This window comes from Cebus imitator, unplaced genomic scaffold, assembly GCF_001604975.1.
Source record: "Cebus imitator isolate Cc_AM_T3 unplaced genomic scaffold, Cebus_imitator-1.0 Scaffold249, whole genome shotgun sequence".
NCBI lineage: Eukaryota > Metazoa > Chordata > Mammalia > Primates > Cebidae > Cebus > Cebus imitator.
The window spans coordinates 644,950-665,945 of NW_016107564.1; the positions used below are offsets into that span (position 1 = coordinate 644,950).

At 37.7% G+C, this 20,996-nt stretch overlaps 1 protein-coding gene across 1 annotated transcript in view; it reads right to left on the minus strand.

Moving 5' to 3' along the window:
- The window catches only part of BOD1L1 (biorientation of chromosomes in cell division 1 like 1), a 58,631-nt gene that overhangs the window by 19,938 nt on the left and 17,697 nt on the right, over nt 1-20,996 (minus strand). The window contains 10 exon segments of the mRNA XM_017498704.1: nt 1,001-1,061; nt 2,530-2,573; nt 6,391-6,475; nt 7,606-7,670; nt 9,470-14,563; nt 14,566-15,171; nt 15,174-15,534; nt 17,562-17,634; nt 18,985-19,123; nt 19,741-19,852. Coding sequence (XP_017354193.1) covers nt 1,001-1,061; nt 2,530-2,573; nt 6,391-6,475; nt 7,606-7,670; nt 9,470-14,563; nt 14,566-15,171; nt 15,174-15,534; nt 17,562-17,634; nt 18,985-19,123; nt 19,741-19,852 — 6,640 coding nt within the window.

The following is a 20,996-nucleotide window of genomic DNA, read 5'->3' on the forward strand; positions in this document are numbered from 1 at the left end:
AAAAAAAAAAAAAAAAAAAAAAAAAAAAAAAAGAAGCAGAAAATACGAACTGTGGTATATTCAAAAACAATTAAAATAATTAGAATTAATACAAATCAACAGGACAAAATCTCAGAACGCTGCTGAATGAGCAAATAAGGTGGGGAGGGTTTATGTAATATTAGGCCATTCCCCTAAAGCAGGCAACATGTGTTACATATTGTTTATGGACACAACTAATACAGAATAGGGTTCCTTTTGGAGTAGGATTAAAGGGAAAGAGATTGGGATTGGGAAGGGGTAAATGGGAATTCCACTCTAACTGTAATATTTCTTAAAAGACATGTGAAGCAAATATACTAAATTTTAAGATAGGGCAAAACTAGGTTATGGGGCACATGCCTGTTTATCACCGCTTCACTTTTGTTTGAAATATGGTATATGTTATAAAAATAACTGTATAAGTAAATAAACCTCTTTCCCTACTCTTTCAATAGGAAATTAACAAAATTAGTAGGCATCAAGAAAATTCTATGTTCAGATAATTTGAGAATGGAATTATCTGTCCAGAGTTGGCAGCCTGCACAGGTTGTGTGGCCACCAGATCTCATCCCTGGGAGATGACCCACATTAATGTGACATCCTTGATATGCTATCATCCTGAAACTGCCGGTCAGAAGTTAACACATTTCACAGTTGGGTACTTGCAATCCCAGGGGACTATGCATTTTGTATTCATGTTGGTTTGAGTCAACTGAGAGGTTAATGGCAAAGTTCTAGTAGCTATTTAAAGCATGATATCACTTACAAGCTGTATGACCTGGAATAAGTCACCTGGTCTAAGCCTCGTTTTCCTCAACTGTAGGAGTGATGCTGTTAACCATCACTTTACTGAATCATATGAATTAAATGAGAGAAAATTTGTAAAATAATTAACACAAGGCCTGGTATGTAGACTGTACTCAATAAACGGTAACTATAACTAACATTAAAACTATGATTATGAAATTCATTAACTTACCTCCTTTGTTATAAGATTTGCCATGAATTTCTTCATTTGTTCTGAAGCCTGAATTTTCAACCTAAATATACAATATAAAAAACATTTATGGACAGTCTCACAACAAATTTAAAGGCAAACAGAAAGAGAGGAGAGAAAGTAGTTTATATAACCTTGCCGTTTGTACAAATGCCAAAAGGAATTGGGGTACACATTCTTTTTAATTTCACCCAGAAGCTCAAAAGCATGCAACATCTTTTTGAAAAAGTTTCAGTTTAACAAATTATTGTGCTTATTCTGTCTGTCTTTAAAGCAGCAAATGGCAAAGAGTAAGAAGAAATACGAGAAACATTTTCTGAATTTCATAAATTTCCCTTCCCATCCAAATCCTGCATGATTTTCTTTTTTGTTTAAAAACTCTATAGGATTCTGTAATAAGATTTCTTAATTGGCAAATCTTATCAATTCTACTATTTTTTTTAAACTAAGTGGAAAGCCTCAGAATATCCTACAACACCCTAAGTTCATGCTATAGACTTTTGTACACATTTGGAAAGGACATTTATGCTCAACTGGGGAAAAGACAGCTGCTGGTAGGACTCAGGGGACTGAGGTAGGGATGGAGAACATGCCAGCTGACTCTGTAAGATTCAACCCCATTTAGAATCTTTTTAACCTTTAAAATTTATTTTATTAAAAGAAATTCATTACTACAGAGACAGGGTCTTGCTATGTTCCCCAGGCCGGATCCAAACTCCCGGGCTCAAGTGATCCTTCCACCTCAATGTCCTCCGTAGCTGGGACTATAGGCCATGCCACTGTGCCTAGTTATAATCTTTTTTAACTCTTGGATGGCAAACTTGAACTACAACAAGTGGTACTTTTCTCTTTCTTCTTATTCAGCATATGTTGTATGAGTTTACAGCTAGAAAACAGGGTGCTCGATGATGAGGATGCTCTGATCCCACGATTCACTGATAGTATCCCAGTTCCTCTCGGGGCATTGGAAAGAATGCAATTGTCTGCAGATTTGGAAACATTTTACAAAATGTTCACTCCTGGTACAATACAAGATTCCTTATAAATACATTTAGACAGAAAGTACAAAAAACAAGACTCTTTTAAGCACAAAAGGGATTATGAGAGCCACATCTGGGAAAAAATAGTACACATAGAAGTTACAGGTTAGTATCTTAAGAAAAGCTTTTTAAAAAGATAAAGTGAAATTTAATTGTCAAATTAAAAATTTTATCTATAGTATCAGGATTTATGATATCAAAATCCAATTTTCAATTCCATTATAATAATAAACAATACAAAGTTCAGAGTTCTTCATCAGTGGCATAGGTGAACATGGAAAAGAGCGAGTAAAAGCTGCTGTCAGAATGCTGAACTCAAATGAAGAGCACACTACCAAATGCCTCACGGCACTTACAGAAATAAACAGGCAACCCCTTTACTAGATGTCTCCTCCTCACTAGCTCTCAAAAAAATAAAATAAAATAAAAAATCCAATAACCACAAAAATCAAAACCATTACAGTAACTTACATTTAGTGATTCATTCACCAACAAAGGCTCCCTCTGGAGTTCAGCTGTTCAAAAACAAAAATGAGATGTAAAGAAACTGAATAATGTTTCTGAAATGTAGAGAAACTAGTTTGAAGATTTTTAAGATAGGTAAGAAGGGCTATGTCACCAAGTGGCTTAGTTGCCTTCATAAATTATAAAATTCAGACCAGTTATTTCCCACAATCAATCCATGTTGTACTACCAGAAAGTACTAGACAACAGAAATTAATGTTGCCTGCATTTTTATAATAATGGCAGTGGTACATTAAATCACTATGGTGATTTAACTATGTTGGTGATCTGAAGCTTAGAAAAAAAGTAAAAGACCGTAATGTAGCTGTTAAGCTGCAGTATAACACAGGTTCATTTAAAATAATGCCATCAAATGAAAAGTTAGATCCTATCCCCTCAAACAGCAATGGTCTGTTTATATTCTTTGGAAACATGAAGTACAAAGTCTACTGTTTTTACTCAACAATGACAGAATACACATTTTTCTTTTAAACAACTTCCTTTTACGTAAGTAGATCTCTTACAGAACTGTACCTAAACACAGTAAAGCTATCTGAAAAATAACTGTGGGAACAAAGGACTTCAGAACCCAAAAATGTTAGCTTCCTGACAATTAACAAATGAGACGTCAATTATTTGTAGCATAAAACACCCGTGCACATTTTAATTAATGTATCTGTCCAAGTTTTGAATAGATTAGTCATCTTCAGGGTTTTAACCTGTCAGCATAAATGACTTACCAAGTCTTAGTGTGGTCTTCTAGGACTAGCTGCCACTTCTTACATGTCTTCTGAGACCCTTTCAGATGGCTTTATGTAAGAAGGTCCTCAACTGCTCCCACTCCCCACACCTCCCCAGATAGTCATGGCTGAGGATTTACATGCACTATTCATTGAATCTGAATCACTCCACACCAACTGCCCTTCTCTTTGCCTTGTACACCTAATGCACACCTACTCATCATTCAATATTTAGCCCCAAACGAGTAACAAGTACTTATAAAAATTCAGAACTTATACAGGTTGAGCATCTCAAATCCAAAATGAGAAATGTGAAATGCTCCAAAATCTCAAATTCTTTGAGTGCCAACATGACTCACAAAGGAAAGGCTCATTGGGACTTTCAGATTTTGAATTTTTAGATACGGGATACTCAATGAGGTGTAATGCACATATTCCAAAAACCTAAGAATCTGAAATCCAAAACACTTCTGATCCCAAGCATTTTGGATTAGGGATACTCAACCCATATAGTCTTTGACCTCCCTCCCCCAATGCAATTTTATGGAAACACGTGGTAAAACACATGTAGTGATGTACATTATGGAAATTTGTTGCAGCTCTATAATAGTAAAAAGCCTAAGACTACTAAAAGATATAAAACTGGTATTATGATTACTTAGCTATTAAAACAAAGAAAGTGGATCTGTATATGCTAACAAAATAATAATGGATGCCTGCAATATATGGTTGAGTAAAAAAAATCTAGAAAAATAGAAACATAATTTTATTTTTGTTTAAAATATGTAATTGTACTGAAGGTGGTTACTCATAGAGAGTGGGGAACTTTTTATGCATTTCTGTATATCTTACTTTCTGTAATTAAAAGATAGGGAGTGGGGAAGAGGTTGATTTAGCCAATACAAGTCTTCCCTGAGGCCCTACCTTAGAGAAGCTGACTCTCACAGTCAAGTTCATATCTTTATTATAGTACCCTGCTTATTTGCACGTTCTTTTCAGTGAATGACTTATCTCCATCAGTCACCACCATGTTTATTTCCCTGTACTCATAAGTAGCAGACTTAATGATGTTTGTCAGGGAACTAATTTAAAGAGCCAATCCGACTACAGCAGACAATACTGGCACCTTCCCCAAGAGCCCAGACTGTCGTCTGGAATACCATGTGGATCCAGGAACAGAACACTTGACTTATTTCTAATAGTAAGCTATATTCGTCTGGTCACAGTAATTAGCTTAGGGTAGACATATGTACTTATACTAAATCAGAAAAAGTCTCAGGATTTTGGCCAGGAATGGTAAGCCAAAGCTAAAAATAGAGGCTATGAATGAGAAAGCAATGATCCTTATTCAGGGGATGAGGAAGAAGATATAAAATGGAGTTTCTACTAGACGTGTCTTTGGAGCTATCTGCATCCTCTTGGATTATGCTTTACCTAAATTTTTCAGTTTTGTAAGCTAACAAAGTCTCTTTAAGCAAATACTTATAGAAGTTTCTGTTATACGTATTTACAACCAAAATCACCCTGTTTATTCCATCTGACTTGCGTGGACATTTTAACATTGTGGGAAAAAAGAGAGAACATACTCTATAGTTACTAGTACTTAAAAAAAATAGGCCGGGCACGGTGGCTCAAGCCTGTAATCCCAGCACTTTGGGAGGCCGAGGCAGGTGGATCACGAGGTTAAGAGATCGAGACCATCCTGGTCAACATGGTGAAACCCCGTCTCTACTAAAAATACAAAAAAAAAAATTAGCTGGGCATGGTGGTGCGTGCCTGTAATCCCAGCTACTCAGGAGGCTGAGGCAGGAGAATTGCCTGAACCCAGGAGACGGAGGTTGCGGTGAGCCGAGATTACGCCATTGCACTCCAGCCTGGGTAACAAGAGCGAAACTCCGTCTCAAAAAAAAAAAAAAAAAAAATATTGTGGGAATCAGAAGAAAATACACAATCATGTTTCCAATACAAACTAGAAATAATTCCTCACTATCACAGTTCTCATTTCCATTTCCTTAAGCCAGTATTTTCCAGCCTCCCAGGAATTCCTGAGGCTTTCCATCAAGAAATCCACAAGGGCCAAACTAACATTACTTGTCTTACAGACACGTGAGTGCTCAGTGTAATTTTCCAGAGGCCATGAAGTACCCATAATTATCTGAAAAGGCTTAAAACCCAACCATCTATCTGTAATGTTGAATTTTCTTCATATACTTCAACCAAAACAATAAATAGCAACAGGATTGAATGTGGAAACAGATATGAGAAACAGCTGTTTTCTATTAAGCCAGACTTAAAAGGATTTGCAAAAACGCAACACAATTTCGCTTTTATCACTTAATTGTGTTGTTTTGGAAAATATTGCTATTTTTCATGAAAAAAGAGTTAACTTACAATAGTTAATTATATTGAATAACAGTGACTTAACATTTACTTTTCTCAATTTTAACTTCTTATTTAGCAAATGTCAACACGTATAAGCCATATAACAAAATCTCGGGTTTTTGGTAATTTTTCTGTAATCTTTTGGTCCTTGAGACCAAAACGTTTAAGAGCTCCTGCCATTATCCGTTTCTGACACTGGGGCTCTCCCTTAAAATCTGTAGTCCACAATAAAGACTGTTGCACAGAGACTGAGAAAAGGTTATATAAGCTGAGAGCAGTTTCTGTGCAGTCACTGGGGCAAAAGCCAGAGCAAGAGACAAGAGCAAATGGTTTAAAGTGAGCCCTTAGGCTCAGATTAACCTTTTGGAAATGAGCTGCTATAGCGTCTGGTGGCAGGCTAGGGGTATGGAGAAACATTTTGGGGGTAGAGCAAGCATCTGCTCCAAAACAACTTTCGTTTTGCATTATTATTTGGAAATAATCAGATTTAAACAATTACCCTACATAATGTTGATTGACATTTCAGTAGAAAAAGTATATGTTAAAAATATAATAGTAAAGAATTCCCCGAATTCTTTTAAAACAGCGAGAGGCATATTAATATAGCCTGTATATTACTATGCATCAGCTACTGGTGTTTAGAAAGGTAAAACCACATGCAAGGAACAATCAAAAACAATGTGAACAACCACTCTAAGGAGCTTACCTATTCCACTTGGCTTTCCCCCACACAGACTTTCTGGTGGTACCAAAATTTCACGATGTTTCTCTTCCTCTGAAGGCACATAAGCCTAAAAAATCCAAAGCACCATAAAAATAAGTTAACTGGGGTTTTTTACAAGAAGACTAACCTCGAGTGAATTAAATAAAAAACTCCAGCATCTTCAAACAATATAAAAGTCTACTTTCAAGAGTACACAAAACTTTAAAAATAAATACATCAGCCTTTAAAAACAAAGCAAGTTAAGAAATCAATCTAATCTCATTTTTCATCCATCGATGGGTCTTCTATTGCTTTAAAAGCAAAACCCCAACTCAGCATACCACACAAGACTCTTCCTGATGGGCTCCCACTCCCTTCCAGGCTTAAGTCTCACCACAGCTCATCATGTACCACTGCAGTGCCTGAGACATACCACGTGCCCTCCCATCTCCGGGTCTAGAACACAACACTCTTTGCTTGAAAGGCTCTTTTTTCTTTCTCTTCTGGGAAATTTCCACTCTACTTTCAAAACTCTATTCCAGTGTCCTCCTTGCAAACCCTCCTGTCTACCTGCCCATTGCTCCTGTTGGGCAAGTTGTTTTCTTAACCCCCATGTTCACTGCTGTCTTGTCATACATACTTGGATGGTGCCTTGAGAACAGCCTAGAAAGGGGATATGGAGCCTAAATTGCAAAAAGTACCCAAGCCATGTTTTTTAAAAAAGCAGATTTTATTCTAAGTATGATGGGAAGCCACCATCAATTTTAGGCAGAGCAATGACAGGGCCTAAGTTATGTTTCCAAAGACTACCTGCAGGGCTGTGTGAATCACACTAGAGGACGGCTGGAGTGAAATAAAGCCTAATGGAGATGCTATGAAGTAGCACCCTAGGCTTGGCCTAGGGTGGTGACTGCAGAGACAGAAGTAGATGGACTCATGTTGTATTTTGGAAATGGAACCTGTAAGAAATGGCGATAGATTAAATGTGGGATGACAGAGAAACTGAGGATGACTCTTGTGTTTCTGGCTTGAGTAAACAGAACTGATGATGGCACTATTTACTAAGGTTATTGAGGTTCTTAGCTTTTTCTTCCCACAGGATATGGAAATAACAACACTAAATGTCCTAAGTCCAATGAGAACAGACTCTATGTACCACATAAGATGAAACAGTATTTAATCACTTTCAGTTCAGCACAGCTGAATTATAAGCCATACCTCCATTTTCAAGTCAGCTTTCAGTTCCAATCCTCCCAAAACATTCAATGGAGACTCTTCATTGCCTAATGAAATTCAAGCCATTAGTACAATTTAAGAATTTGCTTGTAAAATACATCCAAGGTCAAAAAGTCATGGATAATATAATGTGGTTATGACAGGCTGTGCCACCTTTCTTTTCTGGTTTATTTTGCTGTCCGTAGAAAAGGATCAAAAGGCGTATGTTGTATAAAAAGGATCTGGATGAAAGGCAGGGATCATTTGCTCATTTTGGGTGAGTGAAATTCTTGTTTGCAAAGTAGGATGGCTGCCCAGAAAGAATGATAAAAGTATTATTTGTGCAGACATCTGTTTCCAAGTATTTTTCTGCAGTGATCTCCATCAAGTTTGTCCATAAAAAATATTCTGAGTCATTAAGGTCTATTCTCAGTAAAGGTGATTTATGAACAGATTCACTTTACTTGCTTCATACTGAGCACAGCAAAATTGAGCAGAAAGTTAAAAAACTGTGAGTTAGACAAAAATAAAATTTTCTCAGCTATAGAGAGTGAATTCTACTCTAGTCTTACCTCTTTCTCATATCCTGTAGATTGTATGGAAGGTTCTGTAGAAACCCTTCTATTTTTGCTTATTCAGAAAAAAAGGAGGGATGAGTAATTATAGCAATGACTGAATGACTGAATCATAGAAACTTCTGGAGCATTCAATTTACTCTAGGCTAAATTCAATAGAAACTTGTAAAGTTACTTGTTTCAACCCTTGGAGCAATTCTTAAAGTCTCCTAAGTCTCTATAATGAGCAAGACTAAATCTATTGGCCTCAGCTTCCTGACGCGGCGTTACATGATGGCTAAGGTCTGTTTCAGTTAAAAGTCTAGGACACCAGAGTGGAAAAGAATTCCTCTGCCCCTTCAAGTCCAGCCCATGGGTACCCTTTGACTTCTTACAGCATTCTGTGCTTAATTCCATTCTATGCAACTGTCATAAAGTGTCACTGCTCACTTTTCTCCTGAGTATTTGTCCTTGCATCCCCAGATCCTGGTATCTGGTATAAAGTATGTGAAGCTGGATGGTATAGGAAATGACTGAGAAAATATCTTTGAAAGTTATTTCTAAAAGACTAGAACTGTCCAAAATCTGTCAGCAGGGAAAAATGTTTCCTTTCTCATTCGAATATATGCTAAACTAGAAACGAACTCATTTTATCTGAAAAATAAGCTCAGTTAATAATGTGCTCCCTTGATTCAAAGGAACCAACAGACTGAATGAACAAATACTTCAAAGGTATTATAATGAGATAAGGGCTGGAATCATGTTTGCCTTTGTACTATGATCCCACCTTATTATCCACATTTTATACAAGAAATGGAGGCTCAGAAGCTTTTTTTTTGTTGTTCTAAGAGGCACCCAAGGACCATGAAAGTTATTTAAATTTCCTAACTCTATTTTCTTATTTGTCAAATGAGGATGGTAAAAAAAAAAACATATTGCTTTCTTTGGGTTGTGGTAGGGTACTCTTCATTTTGACTGACAAGAAGCCTGTAGATCAAAGTGGTTTAGTAAGTTGTAGCAGTCATGTCAATAACACATGGACTTCCCAGGTCTCAGCCTCCTGCTTGTACTCCTCTCCCCACACAGGAGAAATGGGCCAAAGGTTTTAAACTTTTAAACACAAGTATCTTTTAGAAAAGCTTGACCTTCAAGTTTGACGAGAATTATTTTGCAACATTATGATACAAGAAAAAAATTTGTAGATATTTATCTTTCTGGAACCAGAATCATCTTTTGAAAGTGTCCTAAATGCACTCTGCCGTACAATCATCTTTGTAAAATGTCAAAATTTGCAATTACGTACAGATTCTCACCTATGTCACACACATTTTCTTCAGAAGACAAAGTAGCCGTTAAGTCTCCTTCCTCGTGGAATGATTTCCTTGTGCTGCTATCATCTCCTGTTTTCTCACCAGATGCTTGATCAGTCCATTTGCCACTATAATCACTCTTTATAGCCAAGTCCTGCTCACATTTAGGAGCCAACAGAGCTACGCTGTAGGTAGCTGGAAGGATCACTGTGTGGGAAGGAGCAATTTGTGATTCTTGGCCAGTAATACATTTGGTGGTACTGGTTTTCAAGTTATCTTCAGGCCCCTGCTGCTCAGGAGGGAGAAAGGAATGCTCAACTGTGGTGCCTTGGACAGGTGGCATGTCATCAGCATTAGCACCGGTATTTACTGCTGCCAAATAGTGAACACTAACAGAGGGATCCTGAGCTGTCTGCCCAGACGTCTGTTCCGGGCCTCCTGGGTGGGCAGGTGAGTTAGCACTCCCTTGTAAGCCCCTTCCTGCTGAACAACTTGCTGTGCTACTGCCTGCTGCTGTCTCTGTAACCAAGTTCAACAATACATTCTTCTCTTCTGCATTTATGAGGTGTAAAGTGCTCTCTTTCTGCTCTCTTCCTGCAAATGGTCCTATTTCAGGGCACTCCTTGCCATGCTTCTCTTCTCCTTCTGCACAAACAGTGCTTGGATGGCCTTGCCCTGCAGAGGGGGTTTGGACTGATAGCCCATTGTGCCTCTGCTCAGTGCTCACTGCCATCACGGGACCCAGTTCTTTGCCTCCCTTGAATGGCCCAGGACACTGGCAGTTATTCTCAGCAATTAGGCTGGGCATGGGGACCTTGTGCTTGCTCACTTTTGTGGCTGACAAGTCACTGTTTCCTTCTGGGTTGTCTGCAGTTGGCTGATTCTCTTCATGTCTGCTGATGCTGGCAGAAATTGGCACACATTCTGCTGTGCTGGTGGAGATGATGGCAGCATCACTCAAGTCTTCCACTCTTGTGATGGTGAGCTGATCTTCATCCTGGAGTACAGCACCAATCATGACTGCTTCGCGCCCTTCAGAGGTGCTTGTGGAAATCATGGCAGTGTCACCCATCTCTTCTGCTGGTGTGACTGAGGGGTGGCCTTCCTCCTGAGGGACAGCACTGGACACTGGGCCCTCACAGTCTTCCACCGAGCTCGTAGAGATGATAGCACTCCCGTCTTTTTCTTCCATGACTGTACCAGCTCGCTCATTTTCACTTTCAACAACCACACTGGAAACAGAAGCCTCACACTCTTCTGCTATGCTAGTGGAAATGAGAGCACATTCATCCTTTTCCTCTTTGCTGGTGGAGGCAAGAGGACTTTCAGCTTCTGGGGGTGCACTGGGCATAGGCCCCTCAAAGTCGGCGGTGCTTATCAAGACTGGACCTGTAGTCCTTTCTTCCACTGCGGCAGTAACTGGCTGCAGACTTTCAGCACACTTCATGGTTGTTGCACTAGAGATAGGCACTTCAAACTCTTCCCTTATGCTTGTGGAAATCATGGCACACTCATCTTTCTCTTCTTTTCTGCTGGCAGTGAGCTGGCTGTCATCTCCTGAGACTGCACTGGGCATGGGGGCCTCAAATTCTTCTGTGCTTACTCTGGTACCTTCCATATTTTCTTCAGTTCTCAGAGCAGTCAAGTGACCTCCTTCTACATCTATAATGGCGCTTATGTGAGGGGTGTAATCATTTGTGGTACTGGTGGAAATCATTAAGCCTTTACCTTGACTTTTACCCCCAGCTACGCTATTTTGGTTGGTAATATCACTGGCTGTAGTCGCCATAAGGCCATCACACTCTTCATTTTCTACAGAGGTGATGATACCCTCATCTTCTTTTTCACTTGGTGATGTGTGAGCAACTTCACATTCTGGGACTTCACCAGATACAAGAACATCATAACTACCCCCCACCAGGCCAGTGGAAATAGTGATATCTTCAACTTTTTCAAGCTGACTGTCACTCTGATCAGAGGCAGCACTAGTCATAGGTCCCTCACAGCCTCCTGGAATTGGTGTCACTTCATCCTTTCCAGAGACTGCACTGGTCACACTGCTTTCCACAATGCCTTTTGCACTGGAGCAGATATCTGTGTCTTTACTTTCTTTCTCTGTACCACTCATGCTGTCAACATTATTTTCATTTGCATTCATGATGGCAGCTCCAGCCTCAGCTTCCACATGCTCTACCACAGTACCAATCTGACTGTCCCCTTCTGCACTTTCATAAATCAATACTCCTTCACTTTCTTCTATCCCTGTGCAAGTTGAAGCATGCCCAATTTCATTTCCTCTTCCAGTACTAGTCACAACACCCTCCCCTTCCTCATCTTCCTCTTTTGCACCTGTGCTAGTCACAATGCCTTCATCATCACAAGGACCAGCAGCAACTAATGGTACATTAGTGCATTCTTTGGCTACTGTGCTGTCCATTGCAATCTCTCCATTTTCTTCTGATTCAGAACTCATAGCAAAGCCTTCACTGCTATCTTCTGAACCTGTGCAACTTGCTGGCCCTTCTCCATCTTCTGTTATCCCCGTGCTGGTGACTGCACTCTCGCCTTCTGTACCATCATTCACAGAACCATCTCCTTCTTGGCTGGCGCTTGTTCCTGGTGGTGCATCATTATCTACCAGGACAACACCTGCACCTGTAACCATGTGTTCCCCCTGGGACTCTGCTCCTGTTACTGAGCAGATCACAAAGTTATCACTTCTGCCTTCTGCTCCTGTACATGTCACAGTGCCCTCTGTTTCTTTTTTGGGACCCATTCTCATCATATTTCCCTGGGAGCCATCCACCTCTTCACTGCTTATAGATCCTGCTCTTATTTCTGTCCCAGCACTTGTAACTGCTCCATCACTTTCAACTTCACTAATAAAAGTAATAGTTCCTTCAACAATTTCTGAGTCTCTACTTGAAGAACCATCACATTTTTCTTCAGAGCCTGCACTGGTTACAGCATCATCCTTTTCCTCTGTCACAACGCTATTTATATTAGCTTCGATTTTAACTGCATGAATAGCCAGTAGGTCTGCTGCTCTGTCCTCAGACTCAGCCACAGCACACTCCCCACTATCTCCTTCCTTAGTGCTTGTGAGGAAGGTTTCGCTTTCAGCAAATCCTTCTGTGACAACAGCCCCACCTTCTTCGGCTGCAGCAAAAACAGTGCACTCACTGGCTTCTGCACCAACACGAGGAGGATTATTTCTGGAATGTATTCCTATTATGAGGCCTTCGTCTGCCTCAATGCTGGTGCAGGGCAAAGCCACCTCATTCTCTCTTGTTTCCAAAGAAGTGGTTGTGGCAGCCCCAGCCTTCACTGGACTTAAGGTGACATCTTTGTCCTTCCCTTCTGTACTAGTGGCAATGGAAGTCTTTTCTGCTCTCCCAGGTCCAGTTGCCACATCCTCAGTTTGTCCATTCCTTTGCTGTAAAACGGGGGGTGCAGTGCCACTTCCAGCACTGGTGTCTACCTCACTGTTCTCATTCCTTCTTTCAACATCAATAGATATGTCTTTTACTTTGCCTAGGCCTCTTTTATGCTTAAGTTTGACAGTTTCAGCATATTTTTCTGTACTTATGCCTACAGGATGATCAACAGCAATGCCATCCTTCTTGTCATTCTCTACTGTTGCTTTAACTGTCTGCTTTAAATTGGGCTCTGCATTTAAGTGACTTTCTTTCTTGGCCACGTCTACTAAGCCATCTTCTTTGGTAACATTCTCATTTTCCACAATCATGCCCATTAACTTGCTTCCAAGAGGCATGATTATCTTTCCTTGTTTACCATCCAATAAAGTAGCCTGGTGACCTTCTGGAATGTGTCTTTTGCTAGAGATGCTTGCTTTTGCTGGTGTATCTACTGTGAAACTGTCAACACCTTCTTTGCTGTCACTTGTCTTAAGGACTTCTGATTCCTTAACAGTCAGACTTTGGTTAGGCAGAGCAGAGTGATCCACAGGGGAAGTGCTGGCTGTGCCATCTTCTAAAACAGTTCTTTTGTCAAAGAGGGGAATTACATCAGGATCACAAGATTCTCTCAGAGGCACAACAGTCACTGAACTTAAGGATGGAGAGGAGTCTAAATTTGTGGAATGTTCAGGAACAACATCTCCTTGAGCAACACGTTCTTCAGTGGGTTTGGCTGTGTTTTTCAAATTATTCTGTACCCTATCATTTTCTGATGGGACACTTGGTAACACTCTGTGAACAGTTTCATAATCTATATTCACGTCATCAGTTCCTCTATGAATGGGTTCTTTCTCCCCAGGATTCAGTTTGGACACAGCACTCTGGAAATGCATTTTCTTGGTCAGGCTACTTCTGTGGTCGAAATGCTTTTCAGAATTACTATTAACTCCTGTTCCTCGGCCTGACTTACAAGCTGGAGCTGTTGTTTTTGAATCTGCTGTGCAAGTTCTTAATTCATCCTTTAAAACTGTGGCAACCATTTTTTGTTTCATATTTTCAGAGTCAATGTCTTGCTGAGAATTATCATTGCTGTTGTCTTGGGTTTTAGATACTTCAAACACATTTTCAATGCCTGGCTCAGAATCAATTTCCATTGGCTCTTGTTCAGGGATCAATGTCGTATCACCACTCTTTTTTGGTCTCTGAAGGGAAGAGCTGCTGGGAGTGCTCAAAGTATTTGCTGCTAATTTTTCTTCTCCTTTGGTCATTTCTTGTGATAAGCTTCCCCTACGGTTTTCACACAATCTTTTACTTAATTTCTTTTCCATGGCTGAACTATTTCCTCTGGCCTTTTCATGATTACTGTCAACTTCTTTACTATCCTTGTCATCTGATTTATTTTCTTCCTTCTTTTTTATGTCTTTACTACTATGCTTCAAGCTTCTGCTTTTGTGTCCATCTGACAACTTTCTCTCAAGCCTGGTGGAAGTGGAGTCTTTATCACTCTTATATTTCTCCTTTCCTAATGGTAACCTGGCTCTATGACTAGAATCTTTCTGTGTACTATGTGCTGAAGAAGAAGCAGTCTCTAGCATAGGTTCAACACCAGTTTCTTCAAAAGGTTTGTCTTCAACTTTAGACTTTCGCTGTTTTTCTGAGTCATTCTCTTCTGTGTTTTTGGAGTGGCTGACTGTTTTGTGACACCTTCTTGTAATTCTGTTTCTACAACTTTTAACTGTTTGCCTTGACTTTTTGATTTAGACTTCAACGTAAGTTTCTCCTCTAACAAGCTCTTTGTTCGTCGCTTCTCCTTGTGAACAACCTCTTCTGGTTTCAAGTTACTATCCATGTTAGTAGAGTCCATATCACACTTATCTTCTGAATAACTTTCACTTCTTCTTTGTAATGTAACACCATGTTGCTTGGAACTCAGAGAATCTTTCTGAATTTTAGAATCACTTGATCTTCTGGACTTGTGCTCTGCCTTAGTTTTTTCAGCTGACAAGCGTCTCTCTTTTTTGTTGTTTTCTTTGCGAACATTCTCATCTGTTTTTATAATGTATTCAGAAACTGGCTTTCCATCTTTGCCTAATACTGATAATTTCCTTTCATTCCTATGTTTACTTTTTCGTTCGGCTTTATCATCTGAAGAAAGCTTTGTTTGTTGACTTTGCTTCTGATTATTTTCCTCGGCTTTTAAACCTTTCTCAGAAGAGTGAAGTTCAGTCTCATCACCTGTTTTATGCATACAATCACCTTTATATTTATGTTTCATAGACAATTTTTCTCCTTGGAGGATTTCACCTCTTTCTTAAGCAGGCTTTTCAAATGTGGTATTTCAGAATCATCTTTCTTTAGATGCTTTTCATTTTTAAGTGTGCTTTTCTGTTTCTGGGGCTCTTCGGTGCAAATTTCTGAGCGTTCTACTTGCCTTTTTACATCTCTTGTGTCAGTCTCTTCCTGTGCCCCCTCCATCACAACAGGGGTAGATGTCCGTCTTTTATGTTCTCTTTCTATTTTGGATTCATTTTTGTTTTCATCAACTACATGCAAAGACTCTGAAAGTCTCCGGGCAGGTTTACTTGGTTCACTTTTTGCATGAACATGCTTCAGCTCCTTTGAAGAAGACATCTTTTCCTTTTCACAATGCTGGAGGAAACAAAGGTTAAAATATGAGAAATACCAAAATCAACTTTTAGATTCAAATGTAACATTTGGGTGTACTTAATATGTTAAGTGCTGTCACATATGTAACATCTCACTTAATTCATGCAAGCAGTCTGTGTAGGCGTCAAAACCTTCCCTGATTTAAAAATAGGCATTGTTGAGTTGATTTTAAACAGTTAAATTCCTCAATAAACTAACAGGAGTTTGCATCAACCACATTTTACAATAAAAAAAATTCTAAATATGAACACAATTTTATTAGATTATTTCTCATAGAGATTTATCACAAAATACAGTTAAATACTCAAAAATATGCCATTAAAACATCAGGAAATTGAAGCTCAGCATGATTCCGTAACTTTACACCCAGGCCACAGTAGGTGTGTTAGAAATTAGTGTAGATTATTTCATTCCAAGTCTAATACTCCTTCCAGTATATCACAGGCACTGATTTTTCTATACATTCATTCTTCAATTCTGCATCACTAGAGCTCACTAACGCACAGTACTCGATAATAAATATAAGCTGAATAAATGACAGTCCAATGGTCTTTCCAGTATAAAACATAATACATGAAGGCAATTTAAAAACTGTATGCTGAAATATACATTTCCTATATTTTAATTTAGAAACCTGAATTATGTATGGAAACCTCATGGATTTAGGCTACTTGTACAACATTCTACACATGAAGCTTCAAATGTACACAATAACTTACAGTAACCATATCATATATAACATATGTATATGTTTATGTATTCAAGGAAGGATACTGAGAGACAACAGCATCTAAACCTTCCTCCCTGCCCTGTGATTTGGCACTAAGTGGATGATTAACATTAATGAGTGGATGTTGACTAAATTCACTTCAATAAAGACTCACTGACTACTAGCTATAATTATTCTTAGGCAAATAATGGGCCAAAGTTCTTAGACAGACCTTTGTGTCTCTAGGTCAGTTTAACACTGCATCTCCTTAAATTCCAACACAAAGATTAATGTACTTCTACTAGTAATAGAGTCCACTACATAACAAGACCTTCATAAATAGCCTAAAATTAAATTCCTCAAAGAACTAACAAGAGTTTGCCTCAACCTAATTTTGCAATCAAAAACTAATTCTAAACAATGTGAATACAATTTTATGAGATAATTTCTTATAGAAATTTATCATAAAAGTTAAACATATTAAATATATGTCATTAAACCATCACTATATACTTCTAAGTAAGCCTTTAATTTCTGAATAAATAAATTAAATTTACGCTTGCTAATAATGAACAAATAATCATTAAATTACTGCTTTTTCCCTCTGGAAATATTAAGATATTTTAGCTACAGAACTATAGGTAATGTGGCTCTGTAAAGAAGAATTTTAAACCAGTGAAAGCAAAAGTTTGTCTCACGAAAATAATCCTGAACAGGGAAGAAAACATTGTACATCATTTTTACTGTTTAAAATGATCAAATCTTGGAAACAACCTAAGTGCTAAAATACAGGCAAATGCTTAAATAAATTATGGTATACCTGTTAAATGTAACATTACACAATCATTAAATAATTAGGAAGCCTAAAAGGTAACATGAAATGAGTAAAATGTTAAAAACAGTTTGCCAGGTTACTTCTACTCTAAAAAATTATGTGGACCTGTGGACAAGGAATAAAGGGGAATAAAATGGATAATCTGTTATAGTGGAGGGATTTTAGATTTTAACTTTATCCTCCCTTTTTCCTTTTTTGTTATTACTGGCAATTTTGTTACTGCAATTGTGAGAAATGGGAAAAGAGAAGAAAAGTAGCTATAACCTAGATAAAAGTAAATATATAAATCAACTCAACAAAATGGGGAATTTGGGACATAACAAAATGGGATTTCAAAATGGTGAATGTAAGTGATTTTTTATTTTGCTTGAAAAAAGTCAAATTACATTCTAAGTTTTACTCTAAAGGACTAAACAGTCTATATCTAACAAAGAGCATTTGAAACGAGGTTTTATTAAGACATACCTCACTTGTTTTAAGGGTTTCTTTGGAATCTTCTTCAGATTGCTGTTTCTTTTTGGAGCTCTCTTCAACATTCCTAAGGGGAAAGAGTCAAATATAAAGTGTGAGTCAAATGTAAAAATTTTTCAGGAAGGTTGAAAAAAGTAAAAAAGCTTTCCTTTACTATAATTTTTGTTGATTTTATTTTATTATTATTATTTTTTTGAGCAGAGTCTTGCTCTTGCTGCCCAGGATGGAGTGCAATGGCACAATCTTGCCTCACTGCAATCTCCGCTTCTGAGTTCAAGTGATTCTCCTGCCTCAGCCTCCCAAGTAGCTGGATTACAGGCATGCGCCACCATACTTGGCTAATTTTATATTTTTAGTAAACACAGGGTTTCAACATGTTGGTCAGGCTGGTCTTGAACTCCTGACCTCATGTGATCTACCTGCCTCTGCCTCCCAAAGTGCTGGGATTAAAAGCTTGAGCCACCATGTCCAGCCTTTTCCTATAATTTATATACTTGATCCACAAATGGAGACTTGTTATATTTCAATTTAAATCCTATCAATTCTTAGTCAACAAAGGAAAGCACAATCCCAAATATGGCATGAACTGTTCTTGGTGCTAAAGGAAAGTACAGCTAAAACAAAAATTGCTAATTTGTTGCTTAAAGATGAATGTTTTAGGGGCTATAATTACACTTTGAAATTACTACCTTTTGAGTAAACAGGGCAGTCTTATTTATTCAGATCAATAAGGATGAGATGTAGTAACGGTAAGAAATCTGAGAGCTTACTACTCTTACCAAGTTCTACAAATTATCAATTCAGGTATCTTGAAGTCTGTGATAAATTTACATAAATACAGCTTGATGGAGTAGCAAAATTGTAGCCCATGGCTCACATGACTTCACAGCTACCCTCAAGAGTCTCTTTAGCTTTCTAACTCTTAAAAAGTTAACAATGATAATGTAGTGTTAACAAGGAATCTGGCTCAGATTCTGGATTGGGGGAGAATGACGGAATACTGGTAAAAATAACTGCATGGAAAGACTGGAAATAATAATTGTAAATAAGTGGTTACTGAACACCAACAAGAGGAATACTTCCAGAGAACTTCTAGAGGATCCATAAACTCTGAAACTCTAGGGGTAATTGTTAGATTATATACGTACATTTTTCAGGGGAGAGGGTCTAAAGCTCTCATCAAATTATCAAAAACATCAGGGACCCCCCAAAAAGATTAAGATACACTACTGAGAAATGTTACAGATATTAACATTATGATACTAAAGATGAAACCCTAAGGTCCTCCATAAACATGCAGTAACATACACATCTAAAGTACAACTCTTCACTGACACTTCAATGCCTCTCTTCTGAAAGCACCCCAGGGGTGTGTTATAAAGGAAACATGACCAGATAAAATATGTAAAATATGTACCTTGAATCTTTTTTTCTCTTTTTGCTTAGGGCTACTTTTTTCTCTAAAACTTTCCGTTCTTTAAGGACTTCTTTAATTCTGGGGGCTTTGGGTTCCAAACTCTTAGTTGATGATTCTTCTAAGTCCACACTACTCTTGCCTAGAAAAGAAGTAATCAATAAAATGTATTTCAGAAAAGAGTTTTATAAACAGGGTAATATTTACTTTTCATTAAGATTTTTCTAATTATTGTTAAAGTTTGGCTTTAATATTCTTAAGTTGTGCTGGAATAGACACAGTATTTTGGATGAAGAAGTCTTATCTTTCCTATTTCAAATAATCACATAAGTGCCTGTACGTGTGAATTTGAATTCGCTTATTACATTGGATTGGTGCCTAGAGGGAATACAATTTTGTTCAAGGTAATATTCCAGGTAAATGTTTGACATTTTAGTTAACATAAGCATAGATTAATTTCATTAATGACCAGCAAGGCTTGATTACTCATATGCTAACCATCTAATTTCCAGTGATAATTCAATCATTATGGAAAAATAAACTGCTAACAAATGAGTTGCATAAGCTGGTATCTGGTAAAATGTTTAATTTAGATTTAGCAATATAATAAAGATGATTAATCACAAGATTAAAATATAAGGAAATTTTCAACATTTGAGAACAGATCATTTTATCTTATATTTAGGTCTCATAAGTAATATGAGTACCTGGAAAATAATGAAATATAAAAGACAGTTTATTAAAAGTTAACATCTATACCTTGACTCTTGGTTTTTGAACACTTTGTCTTTTCTGCTTTCTGTTTTCGTTTTTCTTCAAGTTTCTCTCTATTAATTTGCCTTCTTAAAAGCCTCTCCTCTTTTTCTTTAGCCTAAAATCACAAAATATCCTAACAGATTATTAGGCAAAGGCAAAACATGCTGAAAAACTGTACTTTTTAAAAGTTTTAGTATACCCTTCAGATATTCTTACAAATTAATGGGCTCTGAAAAAGTACGCAAACACTACATATATATATACACACATTTATCTGTGTGTATACACACGTATGTATGTGTATGTTTCAATCTGGAAGCTACCAGAATAAAAGAAACAGATGTTAAAATGGGCCATTACTCTTAAAGAATGTCATTAGTTTAAAGGATGGTAAAGGTATTGCTTTGGGAAAAAGTGATTAAATAAACTGGTTGTTTCTATTAAAAAGATAGCTGTGAAAATATCTATGAACATCAAATATATAAGGTCTTTTCAACTATTCTTATAGAAAACAGTTTAAATAAAGATTAAAGTGATAGCTAGTTCTACAACACATATGACTTGCTGGTTATACTCTTGGGAGCCAAGCTTTGGACTTGGAACTTGCAGCTGTTGTCTTTTAAAGCAGAAAGAATTCACAATCATTGTCTACTCCCACTACCCTTTTCTGGCCTGGAGTGCCAAAAATCTAAGCAGGTACATAACTTCTAACCATGTAACTTTTTCAAGAGATAAGCCTGGAGGGAAGGCAAGTCACTACTACTAGCATTTTGAGGTAGTTTCTTGAAATCATTTTCCTATGTAACAAGATTTTCTGGTTCTGAACTTTTCATATTTTACAACTTTTCATATTTTAATGTTTCTGAAATTGTAAGCTATCTTAAAACTAACATACATATGTAACAACATGGTAGTAATTTTCTTTAAAAAGCTGTTATTAATTCAGGGGTATATTTTATAATTGGAAATATTTTTGAATCCAAGACATAGGTGGATAGCATGTCCATCTCAATTGCATGTTAATAGCTGCATACCTTATCTTCGCATGACTGAATCTACACTGGATTCAAACATTTCCATACGTGAAGTATTTAGGTTGTTACCAGTTTCACTACTACAGGTTGACCAGCCCTCATCTGAAAATCTGAACTCTTTGAGCACTGACATCTGTCACAGGTGGAAAATTCCACACCTGACTTCAGGTGACTAGTGGCAGTCAAAATGTGGTCAAAACTTTGTTCCACGCACCAAATTATTAA